Raw genomic sequence first — 21591 nt, forward strand, 5'->3', positions numbered from 1 at the left:
GCCCCAAATAAAGGGAGATGAGAGGGGAGTAGGGATGTCAGGCGCCCCTACTGTCTTGTAAGACATCACCCTTGGCTATATACAATTTTCTTACATTCAGTCCCATTCTATACTGCTCCTATCCATTTATGTGGGCAGTGTATTGCATGTGATCTGTACTATTTAAGCCATTTCTGTATAAACTCAGACATGGTTTTGTATAGTTTTAATAACTTTGTTGGTTTACTCCCAAAGTCCAGTCAGTGCAGAATTGTTTTGACACTGACATTTTTAAGTAGATAAATTAATAGTCACTAAAATTGATTTTTGTTATGTTGTTTTTGAAGCAATTATCAAAGACTAAAAGTGTTAGTGAACCATAACAAGGACACAGCTCAACTGAAAACTGTTGAATACAGAGTTTTTTTTTAAATAGGTGATATGTCTTTGGCAACGCTAAATAATTAAGAATATGAACAAGCTCTGAAGGGTTTGGGAATAATAGATGAGAATACTGATACCACTCTTATGTCTGTGCAGTTAGTATGAAGTTACAATCAGCAGGCGCTTAGCTTAGTTTAGCATAAAGACTAGAAACAGGGGGAAACAAACTATGTCCAAAGGAAACAAAATCCACAAGCTAGCACCTCTAAAGCTCACTACTGAACACATCACTTTAGATTAGACAAAATGTTACTGTGTGAGCTTTAGAGGTGCTAAATGGAGGATTTTTTTATTACCTTTGGATAGAGCTAGATAGCTTCATATTTTGTGTACAGACATCAGAGCGGTATTGATCTTCTCACTGAACTCTCAGCACGAAAGCATACAAGCATTTTCCTCAAAACCATTCCTTTAAGTACCTGAACAAAAATGAAATACTGAGCACACTAAATGAAACGCTGTGCGGAACAATATAGAGCCCGGCTCACCAGAAGGCTACGGGTTAAATAGGCTGTAAAACCCACATGATGGCAGGACAGAGGGCTGCTCTGTGTTCAACTGACTATGGGAGGCAGGAGGAAGCGAGAGCGAGGGATGGAAACAGGGAGAGTTTTGTACTGTTGTCCAAAAAAGAAGACAGCAGAAAATCTCCCCCAGCAACGCACCTTCCCAGCCTAACAAGTCTTCAGTTCATACTGTAGGCGGGAAATTGATAATAAAAGAGCAGCAACAGTTTTGTTTTTCTGAATGTTCACCAGTGAGTTAATGTATGTAATGACAGAGAGGGAGAGAGAGAGAGAGAGAGAGAGAGAACACATCTGCGAGGGATTTGGGACCGGGTGATTTCACCTTCTGTCAGGAGAGAGAGAGAAACAAAGAAAGAGAGGGGGAGCGAGTGTGAAAGAGACATGGCCTGTCTAAAATACACCAACTGAGTGCAGTATCAGCCAAAAATACTCCTCCTAACAAGTCAATACTGTGTATCGATTACTTCTGTGCAGGGCTTATGCAACATCACCACCTCAGTGTACAATTATGGTGAAATCGCTGTGTGCAGGCCGGGGTTTGCACAGAAACCCGCTTGCCCTGTAGAGATGGAAAAGTAAACTCTTCATGTGTGCCACCGGGTCCTTAAATCAAACCGCACAATGTGAACTAATGGCCTGGAAACACTGAGAGAACTGTGCTCACATAGACCCATATATAGAGACAGATGCAGGGAGCGAGTACAAAGGAGGCAGGAGGAGACGAAGGGACACGGGTGTGTTAAATGTTTGCAGGGTTCTGTGAAGGCCTCAACTGTGGAAATGACTTAATGATGAGAAGCATCTCGCATTCATAAATCTAGAGGAGATTCAGAACAACATGGAGCTGAGGTGGATGTCCAGTTAAGGAGGACAGAGGGATAAAGTGGAGCCACAGTGTTTGTAAGACACTTCTGAGCAAGATGCAGCCGACCTATACTCATCGCTGTCCAACCCTCCTGTCCTCACCTGCTACTTCTTTTCCTCCTGCACCTTAGTCTGCCATAAACTCCTCCTCTTCCCTCTTCTTCTCTCCTGAAACCCAATGCAGCACCATTTCCACTGGGACTCTGATGGGAGCCCGGAGACGGCTACGCTTAATCGATAGTGCCAGGTTGCCAAGACAACCTTGATTTCCTGTCGCTGTTTTTGCCGAGCGCCGGTGATTGTGCCGGGTGTCCATTGCACCTGCCGCCCTCTCCTCCTCTCCCTCCTCCTCCTCTTCTACTGTCTCATCAACCACTCCTTATCCCTCGCTTCCCTCCCTTTCCTCCCGCCCCACTCCCCCCCCCCCCCCCCCCCCCCCACGCCGTATAGCCGCCATAGACAAAAAGAAACAGAAGACAGATCCACAAAAGCAAAACGGATTAGACCCAAGAGGTTGGGTTTGAACAATCAAAACACTGTACTGAATGTGAGGCCACATGTACACACACGTGCACACTTTAAACAAACACACACACCCTGTCACCCCTAACAAAAGCAAGCTGTGACAGCTATCATATCTACCTTGGAGGGTGATGTCATTGCACCTGGGGAGCATTTACTATCAGGCCCCCCCCCCCGCCCCACACACACACATATACCCTCCCCCCTTGCCTCTCTCTCCTACAGGAGGGGCTGGCACCTCCTGTTTTTTTTTTTTTTTTTTTTTTCATTAATGGAGAGCTCATTAATCGTGGCTGATAACGAGGATGTGGGACAGGAACATGATTAAGGGGCTCTCTCTCCTTTAGCTGGGCGCCCTTGGGGATAAACAGCCTACAGGGTGTGTGTGTGTGTGTGTGTTTCTGTGTGGGCAGCATGTTAAAACAGTTAAAGGACATATACCAAGTGCTATCTCTAGGACATCTGTGGCATACGATACTACACATTTTTACCTTTTAGTCAGTTCAGTCACTTGTATCCCACTGAGAATTCTGGGCATTAACCCATCTTCCCTTAAAGATCTCAGTGGGTCTTTATCACAGATTCCCTCTGGGCTACAGTTTAATCCTGAATCAGATGGACTGGGGATTCAGCGAGAGGAAGTTGAGACTCACAACAATTCTCTGGAGTTTTTCCTTTGCTTTTGCAGCGTGCCTGGTGCGTCGTGACACCTGAGCACCCAGCGCACAGTTTTGAGGACAGGCAGACGTTCTGAGAGAAGCATGTCAAAATATGAATATTCTGTGCTTTTGACGGAGCTTTATTTTTGTGCGTTATCTTGTAATTTGTCAATTCAACAGTGTGTCGGACTGAAATGGAGTCGTATTAGCTGCTAGAGTGAACAATATGCACGTCGGACTGGGGACTAATTTCTCAGTACCAAGCATGCTGTAAACTATGAAATTGTTGATTGTAAGTTAAGAGAGTAATATGATTTTCTGTTTGGTGGCCTGTGCTTTTTGTGTGTGTGTTTGCGTGGATGTTTGCCTGAGTTCTCCTGTTTTGTTTGTAGTCAAGTTATAGTACAAAATATCAGGAATGTACACAATGGCTAGAAAATCAGGTTAGTGCAGACTGTGAGGCACAAAAATTTAGAATTCTAGATGACTAACAAGGTGGTATGGTACATAAAAACTGAGGATAAAATAATAATAAGATGTTTCTGTCTTAAGAGGTTGGACCCGACCCACAACTGTAATGGACGTGACTGATCCACGAACATAACAGGATGTTATGACATGTCAGCCAAGAGATCAGTCTGTACATACATAAGAGCTTTGTCATTTAGTCTTACACACATATTAAATCCAATCTGTCTGGACCAGGACCCTAATCCTCTCTCCACGACCATGGAGACAAGCAAACAGTAATCCCCTATATTTGTATATTAATAGCCGGACTCTCAGAGGGGGCCTCTCTATATATCCTGATGTATGTTTTATTAGTTGGTTAATCTGCTTGTCAATCAGAGGACCTGGTCCATTTAAAACTGGGTTTTAATAAAATCACGGTCAGCCCTGCCTGAGGGATAAGCTCCCCAAGGACACGGGGAAGAGCCAGCTTGGGTTCAATAGAGTCATCATAAACAATAAAAAGCTTTGCATCAATGTTATCTGTCACTGGGCAATACAATTATTAGGTGGAATTCCACCCTGGGCCTCTGTCCTTTCCTAAGAAGAGGGCCAGATAAAGCCTGACCCAAATGTAAGCCTGCTAGCTTGTTACCATAATGCACTCTTCAATCAACTCTAATGCTATTTCTGGGTGTACTTCAGAATCATTGTTCATGTCTATAATAATCCACATCGCCCTGAGAAAATTCTCTCTGTCCTCCCGAGGAGTCGACTCTGAGAGACTCAGGAGGAACAGATTCGGTTAAAATGCCTTTCCATGTCAGCAGACACAACCGGCAGAGTGAGGGAGAGCATGGAGGTGAGATTCCTTTGGATCTGAATCACGTTGGAGTCGTCTGCTCACCTCTCAGCCCGTCTAGACGCTGTGTCACTGCCACACCCCGGCGGACATCTGTCCTGATTCAATAGATTTATCAGACAGCCATTCGATTAGAAGGGCACTGCTTTAAATTAGCTTGCCAGTCGGGGAGTGATGGAGCTGGACTGGACATGAGGGCCATTGTAACCTACAGGACATCTCTGTCTCTGTCTTGCTTGCCAGTGGTCTTCAGTCACCAGGATCACAATGACATCTGTAATTAGCTGTGGACAAGTAAACTGGCTGATTTGTACGATTCTCACTTCATTTTACCTTAATACAAAGGTATGTGGCATCGGTGTGCAGGCGCAGTTTTATGGTAGGCATCAATCAGTCACCTCCACTGAGTCAACAAACAAACAGCTTTTAAACATCTGGTTCGGAGAGAGAACGAGAGAGGCACCCTGGGGAGATGTGTGGTTTTCCTCTGAGATCTGTTGATTAGGAGGAAGGATGGAGGGACGGGCAGAAAACGAAACAAAAAGGCAGAGGAAGACCTCCAGAGACAGTTCACACTCGGGTCAGAATTCAGGTGAAGGCCAGGAATGCACTCACTAACCACGCTTAAAACACAGAGCCACACAGACACACACACACAAAGACACAAATAACATGGCCTTTCAATGCATTGCAGCCAGACCATGTGACTCTCACGGGGTAATCTCATGGGAGCATCCCCCACCCCTGATCTCCCTGATGGACTATAACAACAGGAAGTCAGCCTGCAACATCACACCGCACCACACCTACAGATAACTGCTCTCTCTCTCTCTCTCTCTAACACACACACACACACAGTACACATTAATACAGGAACATTCACACCCACGCAGAGAGACGCATATGCACCATTTCCTTGCACAACTCCAGCGTTCCTCATCCTTCACATGTTACATTAATGGCAGCCACTTATCAGTCATCACTTTTAAGTCTAAGTTTAATCCCTCTAAAAGTGTGCTGCGTGTCGCCAAAGAATTGATGGAACGGTGCCCACTGCTGCTGGCGTTGGTGGCGAGCGAGACGCGCTGCAGCCTGGCACTGAAACAAGGACAGCCCAAGGCTGGCAGGGGGTGAGCTTTTCAGTGACTGAATAGCCCTTGTTTATCTAGGTCCCTCTGGGAAGTCAGGACACTGCAGTGAATAGGAGCCAGTTAGCAGCGATGGCATAATAAGACCGGCTGACGGGGGCGGGGGGGAGTGGTGGTGGCGGTGGGGTCATTGAAATTCAACGCAGGCCACTGTCAAGACAAACCACCCTTGCCAGCTGTGGCAGCAACTCAAAGGAGCAAGCAGTGATTTCTATGGCTGAGGTTTTGGGTTAACAACACAACTTTAGGTGACCAAGCTTTAACGTACCATTGCTTACTCATCGAAAATACTTGCTGAGAGGGAAAATCTTATGTTGAAAAGGGGGAGGAGGAATCTTTCAGAAGATTGAGTAACGGTTTCACAAACGTGCCACAAAAGAGAGACACAAATATGTCTTTTTAAAGTCAAAAACTTCCTCAAATGAATGCCAGTGACATGACAGGCAAACAGGACCTTGTCTTTGGGCCTGTGTGTCATTACTGTGCCCAGGCACTATGTGCTCTTTATGGGCAAGTCAGGAGTGACTGGAGGCACTGAAAGTCACTTGGTAGACACAGTTTACAGTCCTCCTCCGCTTTATTTCCAAGTCTCAGCTGGATAGCGAGGCGCACCGCAGAAAAAGAAAAAAAAGCTTCGTTCCTGGGCTCACCCTTCAATTTACAGAGCGAAATCTTTTTAATGTGTCTCAAAAGAGACGCTATTTTTCTTTGCCCTCTGTCTGCCGTGAAACAGCCAGGCCTGCATCTTAGCAATAGCAGTGATTCTTTTTCCAGGCTTTCATGTTTTCTGCCCCGGTTTGTGGTCCCCGCAGCCCCCGATGAGGAGCCTTAAATAGGCTGCCACAGGTGCTGGGGGCCGGCTGGGTGAAGGAGGGGGAGCTGGCCTGGATGGGAGCAGGGCCGCAGGAAGCCTCTTGTTTTCACAGAGATAAAGGGCTTTCAGGTTGCATCCTGGGCCGTAATCTCTCACACACTTCCTGGTTTTGTTCACGGTGAGGCAAGAGAAAATGACAAACTAACCTTCGCCCTGAGAAGCTGATCGATAGCTTCTGATGAGACAGGATGTGTGCCTGGTATTGGTGGATTTGAAGAGCATAAAATGACAAAGAGACATTTTGAGCCGTGTTCATTAATAGTCCTTGATTTATGGGTTCATTTATTCCGAGTGCTGGTTCATTACCAATGATGATTATAAAAGTGTGCATATAATTTCTTTCCTGACCTCTTCATTTGCTTTTAGAGCACAATTAACATTGTTCCAAGCTCTTACATCCTAATTACAGAAAAGATAACGCTCCCTTCCTTCCAATTCAAGTTGCTCCTTAACCAGTCACTTAGTGCCGGCCTTGTGTTTAAAAAGATCCATTTATCAGAAATTTGCATGAAAGGGGTTTATTGAAAAGTTGGCACTGAGGAGGCGCGCCAACTTCAGAAGAACAGGCGACACATTCACAGTAAAAAAAAAAAAGAAAAAAGTTCACATTCCTCCTCTTTTCTCTGCTCTCACGTTTTCTCTTTCTATTCTGAACATGTCCTTCTTGAGAAGGCCAGCATTTGACCGTGAGCCACACCCTGTTCTCCTGCCAGAGGAAACTTTCAATCTCTGCCTCCCTCCCTCACTCTGGCTGTAGCTCTCTCATACTTTTGTCAGGTGTTATTTATGAGTGCCGTATAGCTGGGTTGCTGCATGCCTACAGCACCTGCTGGTGCTGGAGAGTCAGAGCCAATGCAGCTGCCAGGGAGAGGAATGAGAGAAAGAGAAAGACAGAGCAACAAGGAAAGAATACATAGGACTCAGGATGGAGCCAAAGAGTGAGGCGCTTTATGAGAAAGAGGGAATTTGAGGGTCACTGAAGGAAAGTGGAGAAGAGTTCCCGACGGCGGGGCAATAGCATGTGGCTTTGTTGATGTTGTAACTGCACTGGCATGACACAGCTACTGATGGGTGTTATGATGGGAACAGTAGGACAAAACAAACAAACAAGTGATGAGCAAGCGCTAATTAATGGTGTCGCTCAACTCCAAACGTGATCAATTAAAGGCCGTCCTTCATTGACTTGCAGGCAAAAGCTCCGGCGCCAGTGTAACAAGAGAGGGGAGGGCCCTGTCAGCATGAGTAAGAAGACAGATAGAGATCCGTGGGTATCTGCTCCCCTCCTTTCACTGTGCACTACGCACACACATTACACCCACACCCATTTTTATAGAACCCGCTCGGGGAGGCCTCAGTATGTTTTAACTGTAAACATCTGAACGTTGGTAGCGGAGAGAGCGGCTGAGCCAGGACAGGTGGGCTGAGACAGGTCAAAAGTCATTGGCTTAATTCCAGTTCCCAGAGTCATAGAGACCACGAGTAAAAAAAAAAAAAAAAAAAAAAAAAACTGCACTCTGTACTTTGCTCAGGTCTTCTATCGTGCATTACAGGCTGTTTGGGGTAGAAAGCTTAAATCTACAGGTGGATCAGCAAGACTAAGAACAAAATCAATACTTTGACATAGAAAAATAACAGTGAGACAGATGGCAGAAGTAAGAAACATATGGAGTAATGTAACAAGGGAATAAACTGTTTGTAAAGCTCGGATGTGGATGCATTCTTCAGTCAGTGACAGGTATTTTTCTAAAACAGCAGCCAGGCCTGTTTCGTCTCCTTAAGGAGGAACTTAATTAAACTTTAGGAAAGACAGAACTATATGAAAACAAAATACTAGCTTAGTTAGGAAATATAGTACATTTCTATACTATAATTACCCTGAGTATAGAATTATAAAAAAAAGCTTCTATCTGCCTTTGTTTTCATCTTTGTTTCAGGGACACAGCATCGGTTCAGTCCAGGCTACATAAAACGCTGTTCCTATGTCCTTTTACCTTTTGTCCATGCACTTTCTGTGTTTTTCATTCACAAAGACATAATGTAGCTCCTTTCTTACAACTGTCAGTGAGTGTGTCTGGGCTTGGCTGCCTCCTCAGGTTGGGTCACACAAGCCGGGGTCATGAGGAGCTCAACAAAACGTTCATGGGTTAAATGGGGCGATGCGGATGCTCCATGCCTCCCTCTCTTCTGCCCTCCCTCTGTTTTCAGGCTGGCCATTCTCCTCTCATTAATCCAGTGTGGAAGTTTATCCATGTTGACATTCAGCATAGCGGCAGGCCTTCTCTCTGACTAACAAACAGGGTGACTAAGGTTTTTTTTTTTTTTTTTGCAGAAGCTGTCACAGTGCTAACCTACCCTAGCAAGGCAGACAGAGGTGCACTCGATTTGTTAGTCACCGCGGCCCTTGGGACAACTGGAATCTGTATGTGAATATGAATGCGTACCCCCTCAGGAGGGCCATTATCAGTTATGTGTGCTACAGAGAGGAAAATCAATATGATCATCATAACGGGCTGGCAAAAAGCCAGCCACTCGGCTGTGTTCAAAGCACAATACATAGCAGCGGATTACTCCTCATCTGATGTCATCTAATTTCATCCCCGCAGACAGAGGCACTGTGGGACCATAATAAGGTCAAGCACATTTGAAAGGGACTGGACATCGAACGTTTTTTTTTTTGTCAAAAAAGACAACAGAAAAAAAAAAAAAAAACGATGACAAACTGACAGTCAGGTGGTCTGAAGTGACGCTACAGCAGAGGTTTGAGTTTTTGCCACAAACACAAGCTCGCGTAAGTGCCCCTCACTGGGCCCGCCTTCTGCTTATTGTGTCAGTCCAGTCTTTTTCATTAACCGCTCCACTGAGGACCACCACAAGGAGGGGAGGGGATAGATGGGCGGGAAGGGAAAGAAGGAGGTAGTGGTGATGATGGGGGGAGTAAGGAGGGGTCTGCAGACAGACCCAAAGGGACCCACTGTGAGCCTGATGAGCAGCCACCAAATACATGATTAAAAACACACATCAACAGAAAGCGTTGGGCACACAGTACACAATATTTATCTCCACCAGGATGGCAATTTAGAGGTAATCTCTCCCTCGAGTATACACACTACTTGAGAATATTATCTCTCACCCCCACACCTGTGGGGAGAGGCTGAGACTGATAGAACAAGGAGGAACTAGAAAAGAAAAGTCGGAGAGTTCATAAGGTTGCAAGTCATGCAAACACACCTGTCTGCCCAAGACTCAGAGCTCTGGAGTCAGGAGAGGAGAGGGAGGGCAGAGGAGGTTTTTCTGCTCATTTAGCTTACATGATACACTTAACTGAGCTCTCCTCCCTACACTGCACTGCAACAAATACCTGCCTACACCACCTTCAGTATCAGTATCAGTGTTTAGGTTCAAGGCTGTCAGAGTTGTTGCAGAGCAACACAACTCACTCAGCAACAACGAGCATGTCAGTATGGATGCTGTTCCACATGCTGTGTCATATGAAGGCAGCAGCTCTGGTTACTACAGTCCCTAAATTATCTTTCTATGCTGGAGAGAAGCAGCGCATGCTGCTGTTTTGGGGACACCACATTTTGCTCCAGAGCAACGGTTTTTGTTCAGTTCACTGAGCTGATGCGTCGCTACAAGCTCCCACCGCCTCATCCTTACCCCTTTTAGACCCCCACCACTACCACCACCACCACACACACACAACTCCTGATATTTTTGTCCTTTCAGGCACAGTGTTGGTGATCTGTGGTTGGCTGCGTCATCATTGATTAGGGAGCCTAGGCCCCCATCATATTGTCCTGTCATGTAGATGGACCCCTCTTGGCCCTTGCTGGGGATTCGGGGAAACTCCTGCCTGCTGTGCCAAATTAAGCCCTCACCCTGACATTAAAAACAGCACGCTGGGTAGCACGCATTGCCACTTTAAAGTACACAGGACAGAAATGCCACGGCGATGTGTCGGTGTTAACGTTATGGCGAGCGAGCGTGACGCAGACGTAAGCTACCTTTCCAAGACAAAAATGTCACACAGAGTGCTGCAACACGGGCCCTTGAGAGCCCGAGGGCCGTGTGAGAGAGGGATTTGATGAATTCTGCAAACGTTCCGCGGATTCCTCCCTCGCAGGGACCTTTGGGAAAAGAATGGGTCATATGCAAATGGCATGCACAGTATGGAGGAGAAGTTTCCCACAAGCCCAGTGTGAAAAGGGCTCTCCCTCCCCATGCCGGGCCCGCTGAATGGGCCTTTTCTTCTGCCACTGAAAGTGTATGAGGTAGAGCAGGCAAACTGCAAAGGTAACTAGGCTCTTTCTCCTCAGGCTTTCTCACTAAAGCCTGAACACACAATGGTTCATTTAGGCATTCAGCCACACAAACCCCAATAAAGCACATCCAAGCGCAGTTAAGGGGGTTACTGAAACTGACTCTGGGTTTAAAACCCCTTCTTTACCTTTTTATAGGCTAATGCTCTCAGCCTCCATGGGAGCAGCTAATCATTAAGCTGCCTCAACAGAGGTGGGAGTGTGGTTGTACATCACATAATTTTAAGATCAGATGAGGACGGGCCTTTTCCCACCCTGATGGACACGTTGAGGAATGAAGTTCAGCTGGGAGCAAAACTTCCACATGGGTAATAAAAAAACCAACAAGCTACAGGCTGTAAACTTCACCTGTACAGAGTCTAAAAATTCTTTATGGGTTATTTTTTGCTGATGCACGTCTGAAGCATGACATGCAGCTAGTTTTGACCCTAAAACCCAAACAGGTCTGTGAGATAGCTGCCATGTGTGTCGTGCTTTTCATCGGCCAGCACCAGTCCCACAGTTGTCACCTGTTGTAAAATTCTTCAGTCACCTCAGCCATTTCTCACCAACTCCCCCCCTCCCCCTTTCGGCTCCACAGGGAACATGAAGCCCACAGTTTAAGGGGTCAGAGAGGAATGGATGGAGAGAAGGAGGGAGCGGAGAAAAAGCAACACCCCCCTCGCCCACCTCCCACCCCCTGCTCTTCTCTTCCCCTTTCATTGAACAGACTTAAACACAAACACAATTGGACATGCTGGAAGCTTCACAATGGCACAGGGGGGGGAAAGTGAAGTCATACTCTAGGCACGCATGGGTGCCTAGGTCAGGGGGCAATCAACAGCACCCCTGGCTACTGTGTCTTAACCCCGCGAAATAAAGGACAGGCTCTGGAAGGAGGAGAGAGAGGGAAGAGGCAGAGAGAAAGAGAGCGCGGAGGCGGGGGGATTTTCTTCTTACTTGGCACTTTCAAATGAAGCTGCTGAGGAAGTTGGTGAAAAGCAGTGAGATAAATGAAAAATTTCCTCCTCTGCTAAACTCTTCACACAACAGGGGTGGACCTTTTAAATGTAAACAGATGTCTTTTAAAGAACTGAAGTGGCATGTGGACCTACAGAGCCAATCCCCACCTCCTCCGACGCCTTCACTGTAGCCCAAAACATTGCTTGTTCCACCAAACAAACTGCAGCTATAGCTAAACAATTTTTGTTTAATTATTATTCGGCCACAAACTCACAGCATGTGGTTGTATTCTATGGTTTCTAGACAGGGTGAGTGAGTCCAGGGCACTAAGTATAGTTTAAGTATAGTTTTACCAGGCCAATAAACATGCTCTTCAACATTGCATGAGTTGTTGCCAAGTGCCAAGCCCACAACCTCATTTTCCTTATTTAATGCATGATTCATCAAGGTGCACGTGTGAATGTGAGTATGCCTCAGCAAGAGAGCGAGACAGGGGGACAGATAAAGAAAGAAAAGAGGAAGCTAGGTAAGGGGATGAGACATATGACCCTTGTGATACTGTTAAATAAATAGATACCTGTGTGCACACTCATTGTGTGTGTCTCTCCACGACACTGTTCAGAAAACCCGGAGCATGGGTACAAAGCTGTCCCAGCACAGCCCTGTTTATTTTTGCAAAGAATGTTAATACCGGGTGCATTCCTCTATTCCCAAATTGCTGTGTTAAATTACCGTTGCAGGGAACGGCTGCTATTCCTAAGGGGAGCTGACTGGGGAAAAGCGACAAAGGAAGCTGTAGTACCCCGCCGATTGCAAACACCTGTCATCCTGCAGGCTGTTAACACCTCTCTGTTTACAGCAGGGAATGGAGCTCACCTTGATCTCAGCTCCCCCTGCAAAAACCAGGGCCCTGGAAAAAGCCACTGACCATAACGAGCTGGGCACAACTTGAGGGCTTTCTTAATTAGAAGAGCTCAAGCAATTGCTATTGAAAGTTTTATTCGCCGTATTACAAGTAGCCAACAGGTTCGTACTAAAACAGCAGCTCATATTAAAATGCCAACTTGTTATAAAATTATAGGAAACCCCAAGGCTATGAGGACACGTGAAAGCAGTCTTCCATTTAACTTTAAAGAGGCATTCCCTTCAAAACACAGAGGAGTTGATTTACATGACAGATCCCCAGCCTTGACAGAAATTAGGACTTCAAAGCACACCTTGACGGCCCTTTGAAGCAAATGGGCCAAAGTAACAGGGAACACATCTGTTTGGTGAGGGAAGTGGCTTTAAATATCAATAGGGTCGCGTCTTTATTGAGAAAAGTTAAATGAAACCCTTTAACCTGTTAAGTTAAAGAAAAGAAAACAGCTCGACATCCCGGAGGAGTCCCCCTGAGTAAATAAGACTCCACACCTTGACAGCAGGACCGTCAATCTGAGGTGTGTCCACACCTTGGACGAAATGCAGGGCTGGACACACCACGTAAAAAAAAAAAAACCCGAAGTGACAGCACCCATCTCAAAAATAAAATATGCCAGTCTTCACATCACTCATCGGATATCCACAGAAATTTCGCACGACAGCCAACCCGCACCAGGACACTCATCTGGTCGCTCTTTGCCTCCCACGGATTACTGTTTTTAGCAACCACAGAAACTATCGGCTCTTACTAAGCGAGTTCGTCCAGCGCCTTTTCAGAGCTCCAGGCTTGTTTTGACAAAATAACGCCGAGTTTCCAGCATTACCCCAGTTCCTCGAAGCTACACTGGGTGGCACAACACATGAGCATGACTGCTCGATAGACAACACATGTTGTCGGAGCCGCGACAAAGCTGGCTTGCTTTCTCAATAAAACAATTAGAACTGATTTAAACTGTCGTCGCTGTGGTTCGACAGCGGCCCACGACGCGAAAACACTGACAGATGTGGAAGGAAAACACACGTAAACAACTCGGAAAAAAGTCCTCTAGATTTCCCCTAAAAAATTAAGCCAAGTTAACGTTCGCATGTTTTCTACAAATACACGGGAGGAAGTATCCGGTCTTGAAGAGGATCCTCTAGTCTACTCTGTGACCATATGAACAATATTTTCACGCCACAATCAGGTGGGTGAAACCCCGCATACCGAAACCGTAACACGCAGGTAGTGTAGCCATTTGTGTTATTGGTATACAAGCTGTGTTAAAATAAACAATAACAAAACAGAGGAAAAGAAAAAGAAAAGCTGAGTGTGTGCAAAGGTTCGCTCGCGTCCACGGTCCTACAAGAATCAAGATTCCCAGCGCGCGACTGGAGAGGATCCGCTGTCCTTATATGGGCTGCGCTCGCCCTGCTCACACAAACAGCGCGTGAGATATTCCTCGTTCTCCGGAACCTCACTTACCCCATCCATGTTTCTGCTGAGCTCTGTCCGCGACTTTACAATCAAAGGTCCCCGATAGAAACGCGGAGGGCGCACGGTGCGAGCGGCCACCCAGCGCAAACACCACAATAAGTTGCAGGGCGAAGGAAAGAGAGAACTGGCCGAGACGCGTTTCAACACAACAGCTCGCATTTCTCCGCTTTTCTGCCTTAAAACATCACAGTGGATGTCGTCGTTAATATAAACCTAATTCGAAGCACATACCAGGCAGGATTAAATCGGGAATAATGCGTTTTGTCAGCGCTCGTAGTCCAGCAACAGTGTCCTGTCGCTACCTGCTACGAGTGAGCGAAAGAAAGAAAGAAAGAAAGAAAGAACAGACCAAACTGTAGTTTTTCACCCGTTGGAATAAACACAAATGATGTCCGAGGCGTTTTTTGACTAACGCACAGTTACATCTCATGCTTTCTGTTTTTAAAAACTCAAATTGTTAAATACAACCAGATCTAGTCGAGGTCCGCAATAACAATCAGGTAGCCTGTTATCCCCCCACAAAACAGGTCCGAGTTTGGTGGTGGGCATAAAAACTCGACAGAATGTAACTAAATCAATGAAGTCAGAGTCCATAAAGAGGTTCAAAGTGTGTTAAAATGAATAAAGAGCTATAAACTAGAGGCAAAAGCTGGTCCACTTATAACGGGGTGAGGTGCGTATAACGGTCTCTGGCGCAGCGGACCGCTAGGCGGAGGGAGAGACGCGACCCAGGTATAACGGTACACCACATAGGGCTGTAATACAGCGCTCACTTGCTACTTCCCAGCACTTTCTGTTACTAAAAACTGGACTTAGGGGCTACCAAACTTTTCGGAGAAATTACCGGGGGACGGAACAGCCTCTAGACCGTTTCCCCGAAAGAAAAGCTCCGCGTCGGAAGTAGGTTTACTTACCGTTGTTCCTCTTCGGGTTCGCCTGCTTTCTGCGCTTACACCTGGGGCCATCCGCCATGATCCTTTCGTTGTGTCTAAATGCTGCCGGAGAGTCACCTCCTCTCTCACCCCCTCTCCCCCTCCTCCTCCTCCTCCCTCCCCTTCACCTCCCCTTCTCCGCACCTGGTTTACGACACTCAGCTTTACGACATCACCTTCCCGCACCTCCCCGACCCACGCTGCCAGCACCATTCATATGAGATACTGGAAGTAAGAGGGATGACCGCATGTATGCTGTACCTGCCCAGCCTATTAGTAATGTGTCCTGTATTTAAAAGATAAAATACGGCTGATTTATTCAGTTTCCATTGTAAGAAGTAAAAGGTATTGGCCTAGGTGGTACTGATTACAGGTTGTGCTATTACACAACTATAGTTTGCATCATTTATAACACTGCAAACTACCTATAGTACCTCCTGTAGTTTGTTTACCTGAACAAACACAACAATGCACCTTGGACATTTCACATATTCTGTGTTTGTTTTTTTCTTGATAAGGTAATATTGTGCTGTATTTGGCATTTATCTTTTTTTTCTATTACACACAAACATATAATAATTGGTTGAAAATTAATTATTCTTTGAAACCATCAGGGCACATTATGTTATGATAAGCACCGTCAAATGTGATATTTAGCTACCCAGCTTTGACCGAGCATGTTGTTGTTTACATGGTGTGTGTGTGTGTGTGTGTGTGTGTGTGTGTGTGTGTGTGTGTGTGTGTGTGTGTGTGTGTGTGAGGAGCAGCACAGCACAGCACACAGAGCGCGTGTGTGTGTGTGTTAGAGAGAGGAAGAGGTCATGAGACTGTCATCACTGATTCAATCCTCCACCTAAAGAAAGACCCTGCTGTTCTCCTCACAGCAGCAGTGATGAAGAGGACGCAGACATGCCAGCACAATCAGCAGGTTCAGACTGCGTCCAATCAGACCTAAACCTCAGCGCGCGCACACACACACACACACACACACACACACACACACACACACACACACACACACACACACACACACACACACACACACACACACACACACCACTTATCACAGGGGGCTCTGTGTAAATAGAAAAGAAAAATCCAGGATCACATGTTTGAGGTGAATTCTTCTGGAAAGTTGTAGTGACAAGAAAGATGAAGTTTATAAACTCAGCGCAGAATGAAATAATGCTTGAGGTCCCATGACATGCAATTATAAGGTCAGAGGAGCAGCAGTTGCTGCAAGGCTGTGGCTATTCTTGAAGCAGATGACTATAAGGTTTCTGGTGCCTGGACCTCTGGTATGTGAGATGTTGTCATCATTCAGTCTATTGTGGCAGCTAGACTGTGTAACCCAGTTTTGCCGCAAGTTGGGTGTCCTGTATTGTCAAGAAAGTCTGTTTAATGGGGCTGTGACATTTTGTAATCACTGGAAGTGATTTAAGGAGCAAGCAGAAGTTACCACGTTGACTTCTGTCTTTCGAAGATATATTTTGGGTTCGGGATTTCATCATTTAACCATACACAAAATGTCATGTCACAAAACATAGAACTTTCATATACATCTGTCTGTAAAGTATTTACAGACTCAAGGTGACAAACTGCTCATTGCTGGACAATCAGCTTATCATTCAGCTACATGTGACAGCTTGTATACATAGGATGGCAGATCTCTGGGGTGAATAATTCAGTAGCAGCAGAGCAGTCCAGCTCTCAGGGCAGGCTGCCCAGACAGAGAGTAATAGCTTTAGCATAAACAACACCTCCAAACTTGCTCCAGGTGGCCTCTTCTACCAATAGACAGCCTTTCTGAGAGGGACGTGGTAAGGGGAGGGTGCCCGGGCTCTTGCTCTCTCTGCCTTCCCTGATGAAAAAGGCCCCAGAAACAGTCTGCATCAGCAAAGATCAATGATGAGACGCTCAGCTAACCGTGCGGTTGTAGCGGCGTTCCCTGCACACCGAGCCTGGAAAAATAGGATGCTTGTTATCCAATGGAAAGTCCGATCTTTCCCATTTTCCTTGGATCACACCGCTATTAGCATGAAGTCATTTTTCAGCGTCTGTGGAAAAAAAAGAATAACAATTATACGACCACTACTAATACGAAATAGCCCGAAGACATCTCTGATGTGATTCAAAGCAACTGGACTAAAACAGGGTGATTTATTTTCTCTGGCAAATCACTGTGTATTTTGTACCGGAGCAAATTCATACACTGGTACATGTGAAATACACAAAGCTGGTTAAGTTGTTAGATGCATGCAAAAGCTTCCCGGTAACCCCTCTGTACTGTGAATGAGAGCAGGGTCAGAGGTCAATTACAAGGCATTAATCTAACTTGATGAAAACAACCGCTGCACACTAAAAGTTATACCTCAGCTAATAAAGACAGAGCCAAGACAACATACAGGTGGTTATTTACCTAAACACTGATATCAGCAGTAAAACCTAGATATTGTCTTAACTAAAGTGAACAATGAAATGAAAGGCTGACTCCTGCTCTTCCTATGGGGAGTTAAAACTGAGGATTGGAGGGGGGGAGAGTGAGGGATAAGCAGCCATCCTGCACTACATTAAGGGATCATGCTGCTCCCTGAAAATGAGTATTGATCCTCTTAGGTCCAGGATCGTTTAGGAGATTAATGGTTGAGCTTCATGGTGCTCCACACAGGACCAGGGGATCATCTCAGTGGGACAGTCGAGCCAAAGCAGCCTATCAGTGAGTGGGGAAAGAGGGGCTGGCGTTCAGCTGAAGGTGGGGGCGGCTCTGTCCCGCACATCTCGCCACAGCCCCACGAGCTCTGTGCCATCTGGGCTGTGAGCTAAGAGAATCAGCTGAATGTCTGTGGGGCAGGGGAGTGAGAAAGGGAAAAGGCGAGAGGGTATACAATAGAAACTGTCTGGGAGAACGTGACAGAGCTCAGAGTGTCAGAGGCAGGCAGGATGGATGGAAAGAAAACAAGCAGGCAGAGGAACAGAGGAAACGAGAGTAGAAGAGAGGAACAGAAAGTGCAAAAGGAGGACTACGGAAAAGGTACACCCTGCCCTGCTCCAAACAGAGAGGAGAAGCAGGAGGCAGTGGCAGTGATAGAGAGAGACACAGCAAAGACTAAACTGCTTAATCTCTCCCAAGAGACGGGAGCTAAATGTGAGGTCCTCCTCCTCCTCCCCTTTCCACAGACCACCAACCCCCACACAGCACTATCACCACCACTGCATTCTGCTCAGCTGCAGTCAAAGCTGTTATCCAGCTAAAAGACACACACACACACACAGACACACACATACACACACACGCTCGCACACACTGTAAAAGTGCTCAGGTGGAGCCTACGATGCAACTGATACTGTGAGAAGAGAAAAGATCAATTTCAGCCCAGAAGTGAAGCACCACACAGCACACGCACACAAAAAAAATAAAAATAAAAATGCTGTGAGAATATGCAGTTTGAAGGGAAAACCAGTTTTTGATTTATAAAATCTGCTTCTTGTAACAATCTGGCTTGGATCAAATAAACAGATCTTGTTGCAAGCCTGAGAATTTTCTCATGTCTCTCTCTTGGGGTCAAGTTGGCCCCTTGGGAAAAAAAAAAAATCCTAAAACAAATATCAGCCGAAGTATTCAACAGTAGTTGAATGCATGCTGTCAGAGCCTGAGACCCAACAATACAGTGTTTTGAGGACTAGATGTCAATCTCTTGGTTTTCCTCCACCAAGCCAGAGTATTCTCAACTCGCTTCCGTCTTCCTCTGTGGATTTTTTTCTCGAGGCAGGAAGTAGCTGACATGTTGGACGGAGTGAGCCGCACCCCAAACATGTTAGTTAGGGGGAAAGGTGAGCAGGACAAGACCCTTTATTAAAGGGGCGCTGCACAGATTTTGAACATGAAGTTCAGTTAAGCTGCTTTGGTTTAAAACATTGTCAGGACTTGTCATCTGAGTTTTTAACAGAGAGCCTGCATTAGGAACTGTAGGCATAGAGTTTGAATGGAATGAGCATTTAGTGGTCAAATGTAATTGGGTACATTTATTAAAGTACTATATTTCGATGTACTTTAAAATTCCCATTTCATGCTGCATTATTCTGCCAAAGTATTTCACATAGAAATGTTTTATTATTCATTTTTACTATTTCTTTAACGGTTCGAGTTACTTTACAGATTAAACATTTTACACACCAAACAGACAATTCATTTATTTAATATGATGTATTGCCATAGATTAAACTACCTGAGAATATATGAAATAGTTAAAAGTTAGCTCCACAAGCTACAACAGTAAAATTGTACTTACACACTAATGCATCAGAAGAATGATCTAATGATATGATCCAATAAGGATAATGACATAATCTCATAACAGTCACATGGTTTTATTGAGACTTTTGAGCACATTTTTCTAAAACTATTTGCATACTTTTACTTCAGTAACATTTTCAGTGCAGGACTTTTACTTGAATAAAGTAAAATACCTCCACCACCTCTGTAATTACTAAGCAGACAGTGTTTCAGCGTTTGAGAGGCACATGCAATTACATAACTTCAGCTGGCTCACAGACCCAGCAGGCCTTAGAATCTCCCTCGTAAACATTCATGTCTTTCAAACTTAGTTTACATTGTAGGATTTGTGTTACATCACAGTTGTATGACCCTAATTACCACTATGGTGTGCCATTATAAAAAGTCTCAAGAGCAAATTTTGTCAGACTTTACAAACATTATAACTGTTTTCAAAGGCTGAATCATATTTCTCAGGACAAGTAAACAGATCTTCATTTGTCAGAGAAGCGCCTCTTTAATCTGAGGCAAAACTGGCGGGAACTGAGGAATAAGAATTTCCTTGATTTTATTTTCTTACTCAGTAAGAAATCAGAATTAGATAATAGCTCTCAAGGAGGATTTGGCATACAACAGGGGTTGAAGAAGCCCCTTCTGACGCTCAGAGTTACACAAACAAACACAAACTCCCCCACTCCCATGATTCCACAGGGGTGGGTGGCCACGGGGCTGAGAGCTCCTGACCTGTGGGTGAACGTAACGTTGCCTGTCTACACTGCTGGCCAAGATATATACTTGTTTTGGCTGAGGAGACTTGTGTGTGGACTTATCCTCACACATGCATGCACATAGAAACGAGTACACCCACACAACCTCAGTGCTCCAGTCAGGCTTGCCCCAGTCTTCTCCCTCCTCTTATGACTGTCAGAAGGAGACAGCCATCCTCTGGAAAGCCCAGTTTAAATTTATACTGTATTTATTGGAGCGCCTGTTGCATTTTACTGTTCATTTGTCCTTGCGGCTGGAACAGCGTTTGTGTGCACTGCAGGGACGTCAATCTCAGTCTTTCATGGCGTTATTTTTGGAGGCATCTTCTTTCACAGTTTAAACCAGTGTGTGGTGAAATCATTTGTCTTGACTGAGGTGCACTGCGGTGACATGATGATGTTATTGATCAGGTGATGCAGTAGAGATAGGTTTTAAAGACTCTTTTCGGCTCCTATCTTGAAAAAGTTTGTCAAATTTCTATCTGTGAGGAATTAAACTTGGACATGGAAGCTACTTTTTATATAGTCTGCAATGTTTAAGAGTTTTTTTGTCCAAATTTAAAAAAATACTCTTTTTCCCCCACTTAGATCTACTCATGCAGACTGCTTCTGTTTTATGTGCCCAGGTTTTGGGATATCTGTCTCTGAGGTGGAGTCGAATGGATTTTCCAGTGTGGTGCTGAGGACATTAAATGGGAACTTAACCCTGACCAGTTCAATGATTGTTAATTGTTAATTGCTAGCTTCGTCTGTCTGGTGTTTGTTGCTGGGTGTGTTGTTTGGGTTTATCGGAGCTGCTGAAAACAGCTGGCTGCTGTGGCTGGAAATGGGGCAGACAAGAGCAAAGTTTGTAGGGCCAGAAAACCCAAACTGAGCTAAAATAAGTTGGTGATAATTTTCTGTTGGATCGTCACCAAGAACGACACCTTTGACTATTACACTGTCATTTAAATATAAAAATATTGAGTATTGTTTTGAATGTAATGTATTTTTTTTGTTCCATTTTACTGGTGTGGAGGCTGAGGGGTGAATGCACCGAGATGTTTTTGTTTAACTCACTTTTCATTGATGAATTTAATTAATACGTGCCATTCCCCTCTGTGATGATATGAATCTATACATCTCATTTCCATTACAAGGAAGCACATCTGAAACTGTGGTTAAATAGGTACAATGGTGAAGCTCTATGAGTGAATAGTGTGTGGGTGGTATATGTTTGTGTATGTGCTTATGTTTCGGTCTGTGATAGGCCACTGCTGTTTTCACTGGATGAATATGAATACCACACACCTACTCTTTTCCCACACGCACTCACAGAACATCAGAACATTTTTCTCTGTGCATGAATAGCGGCAGAGCACTATAAATGAACATCCAAAATGCCAGCCAATTACTATGGTATCCCTTTACTCAACCTCTCCATATTAAGCCCTGGTTGTCAAACAGATTGTCTCCGGTGCTCCGAGCAGCCAGAGCTGTGAAACAGTTTTCATTAAGGGAGGATTGCCATGGGCCTTAGGCTGGCGGCTTAATGTAATTTCACAGCTCAGCGTCCATGCGGCCACTTCAGGGTCCAACCATGGCCACCCACACCTTTACAAGAGCCAACGAAAGGTGCTGAAAGGGTGACGGGC

General features: G+C 45.2%; 1 protein-coding gene across 1 annotated transcript in view; it reads right to left on the reverse strand.

Annotated features, from left to right (window-relative positions):
• zeb1b (zinc finger E-box binding homeobox 1b) overlaps window positions 1-14990 on the reverse strand; it is a 47542-nt gene extending 32552 nt beyond the window's left edge. The window contains exon 1 of the mRNA XM_041065924.1: window positions 14900-14990. Within this exon, the coding sequence (XP_040921858.1) occupies window positions 14900-14957 (58 nt within the window). The 5' untranslated portion in view covers window positions 14958-14990. The remainder of the gene's footprint in view (window positions 1-14899) is intronic.
• Between the last annotated feature and the right edge of the window lie 6601 nt (window positions 14991-21591).

Source organism: Toxotes jaculatrix, chromosome 20 (genome assembly GCF_017976425.1).
Source record: "Toxotes jaculatrix isolate fToxJac2 chromosome 20, fToxJac2.pri, whole genome shotgun sequence".
Classification (NCBI taxonomy): domain Eukaryota; kingdom Metazoa; phylum Chordata; class Actinopteri; family Toxotidae; genus Toxotes; species Toxotes jaculatrix.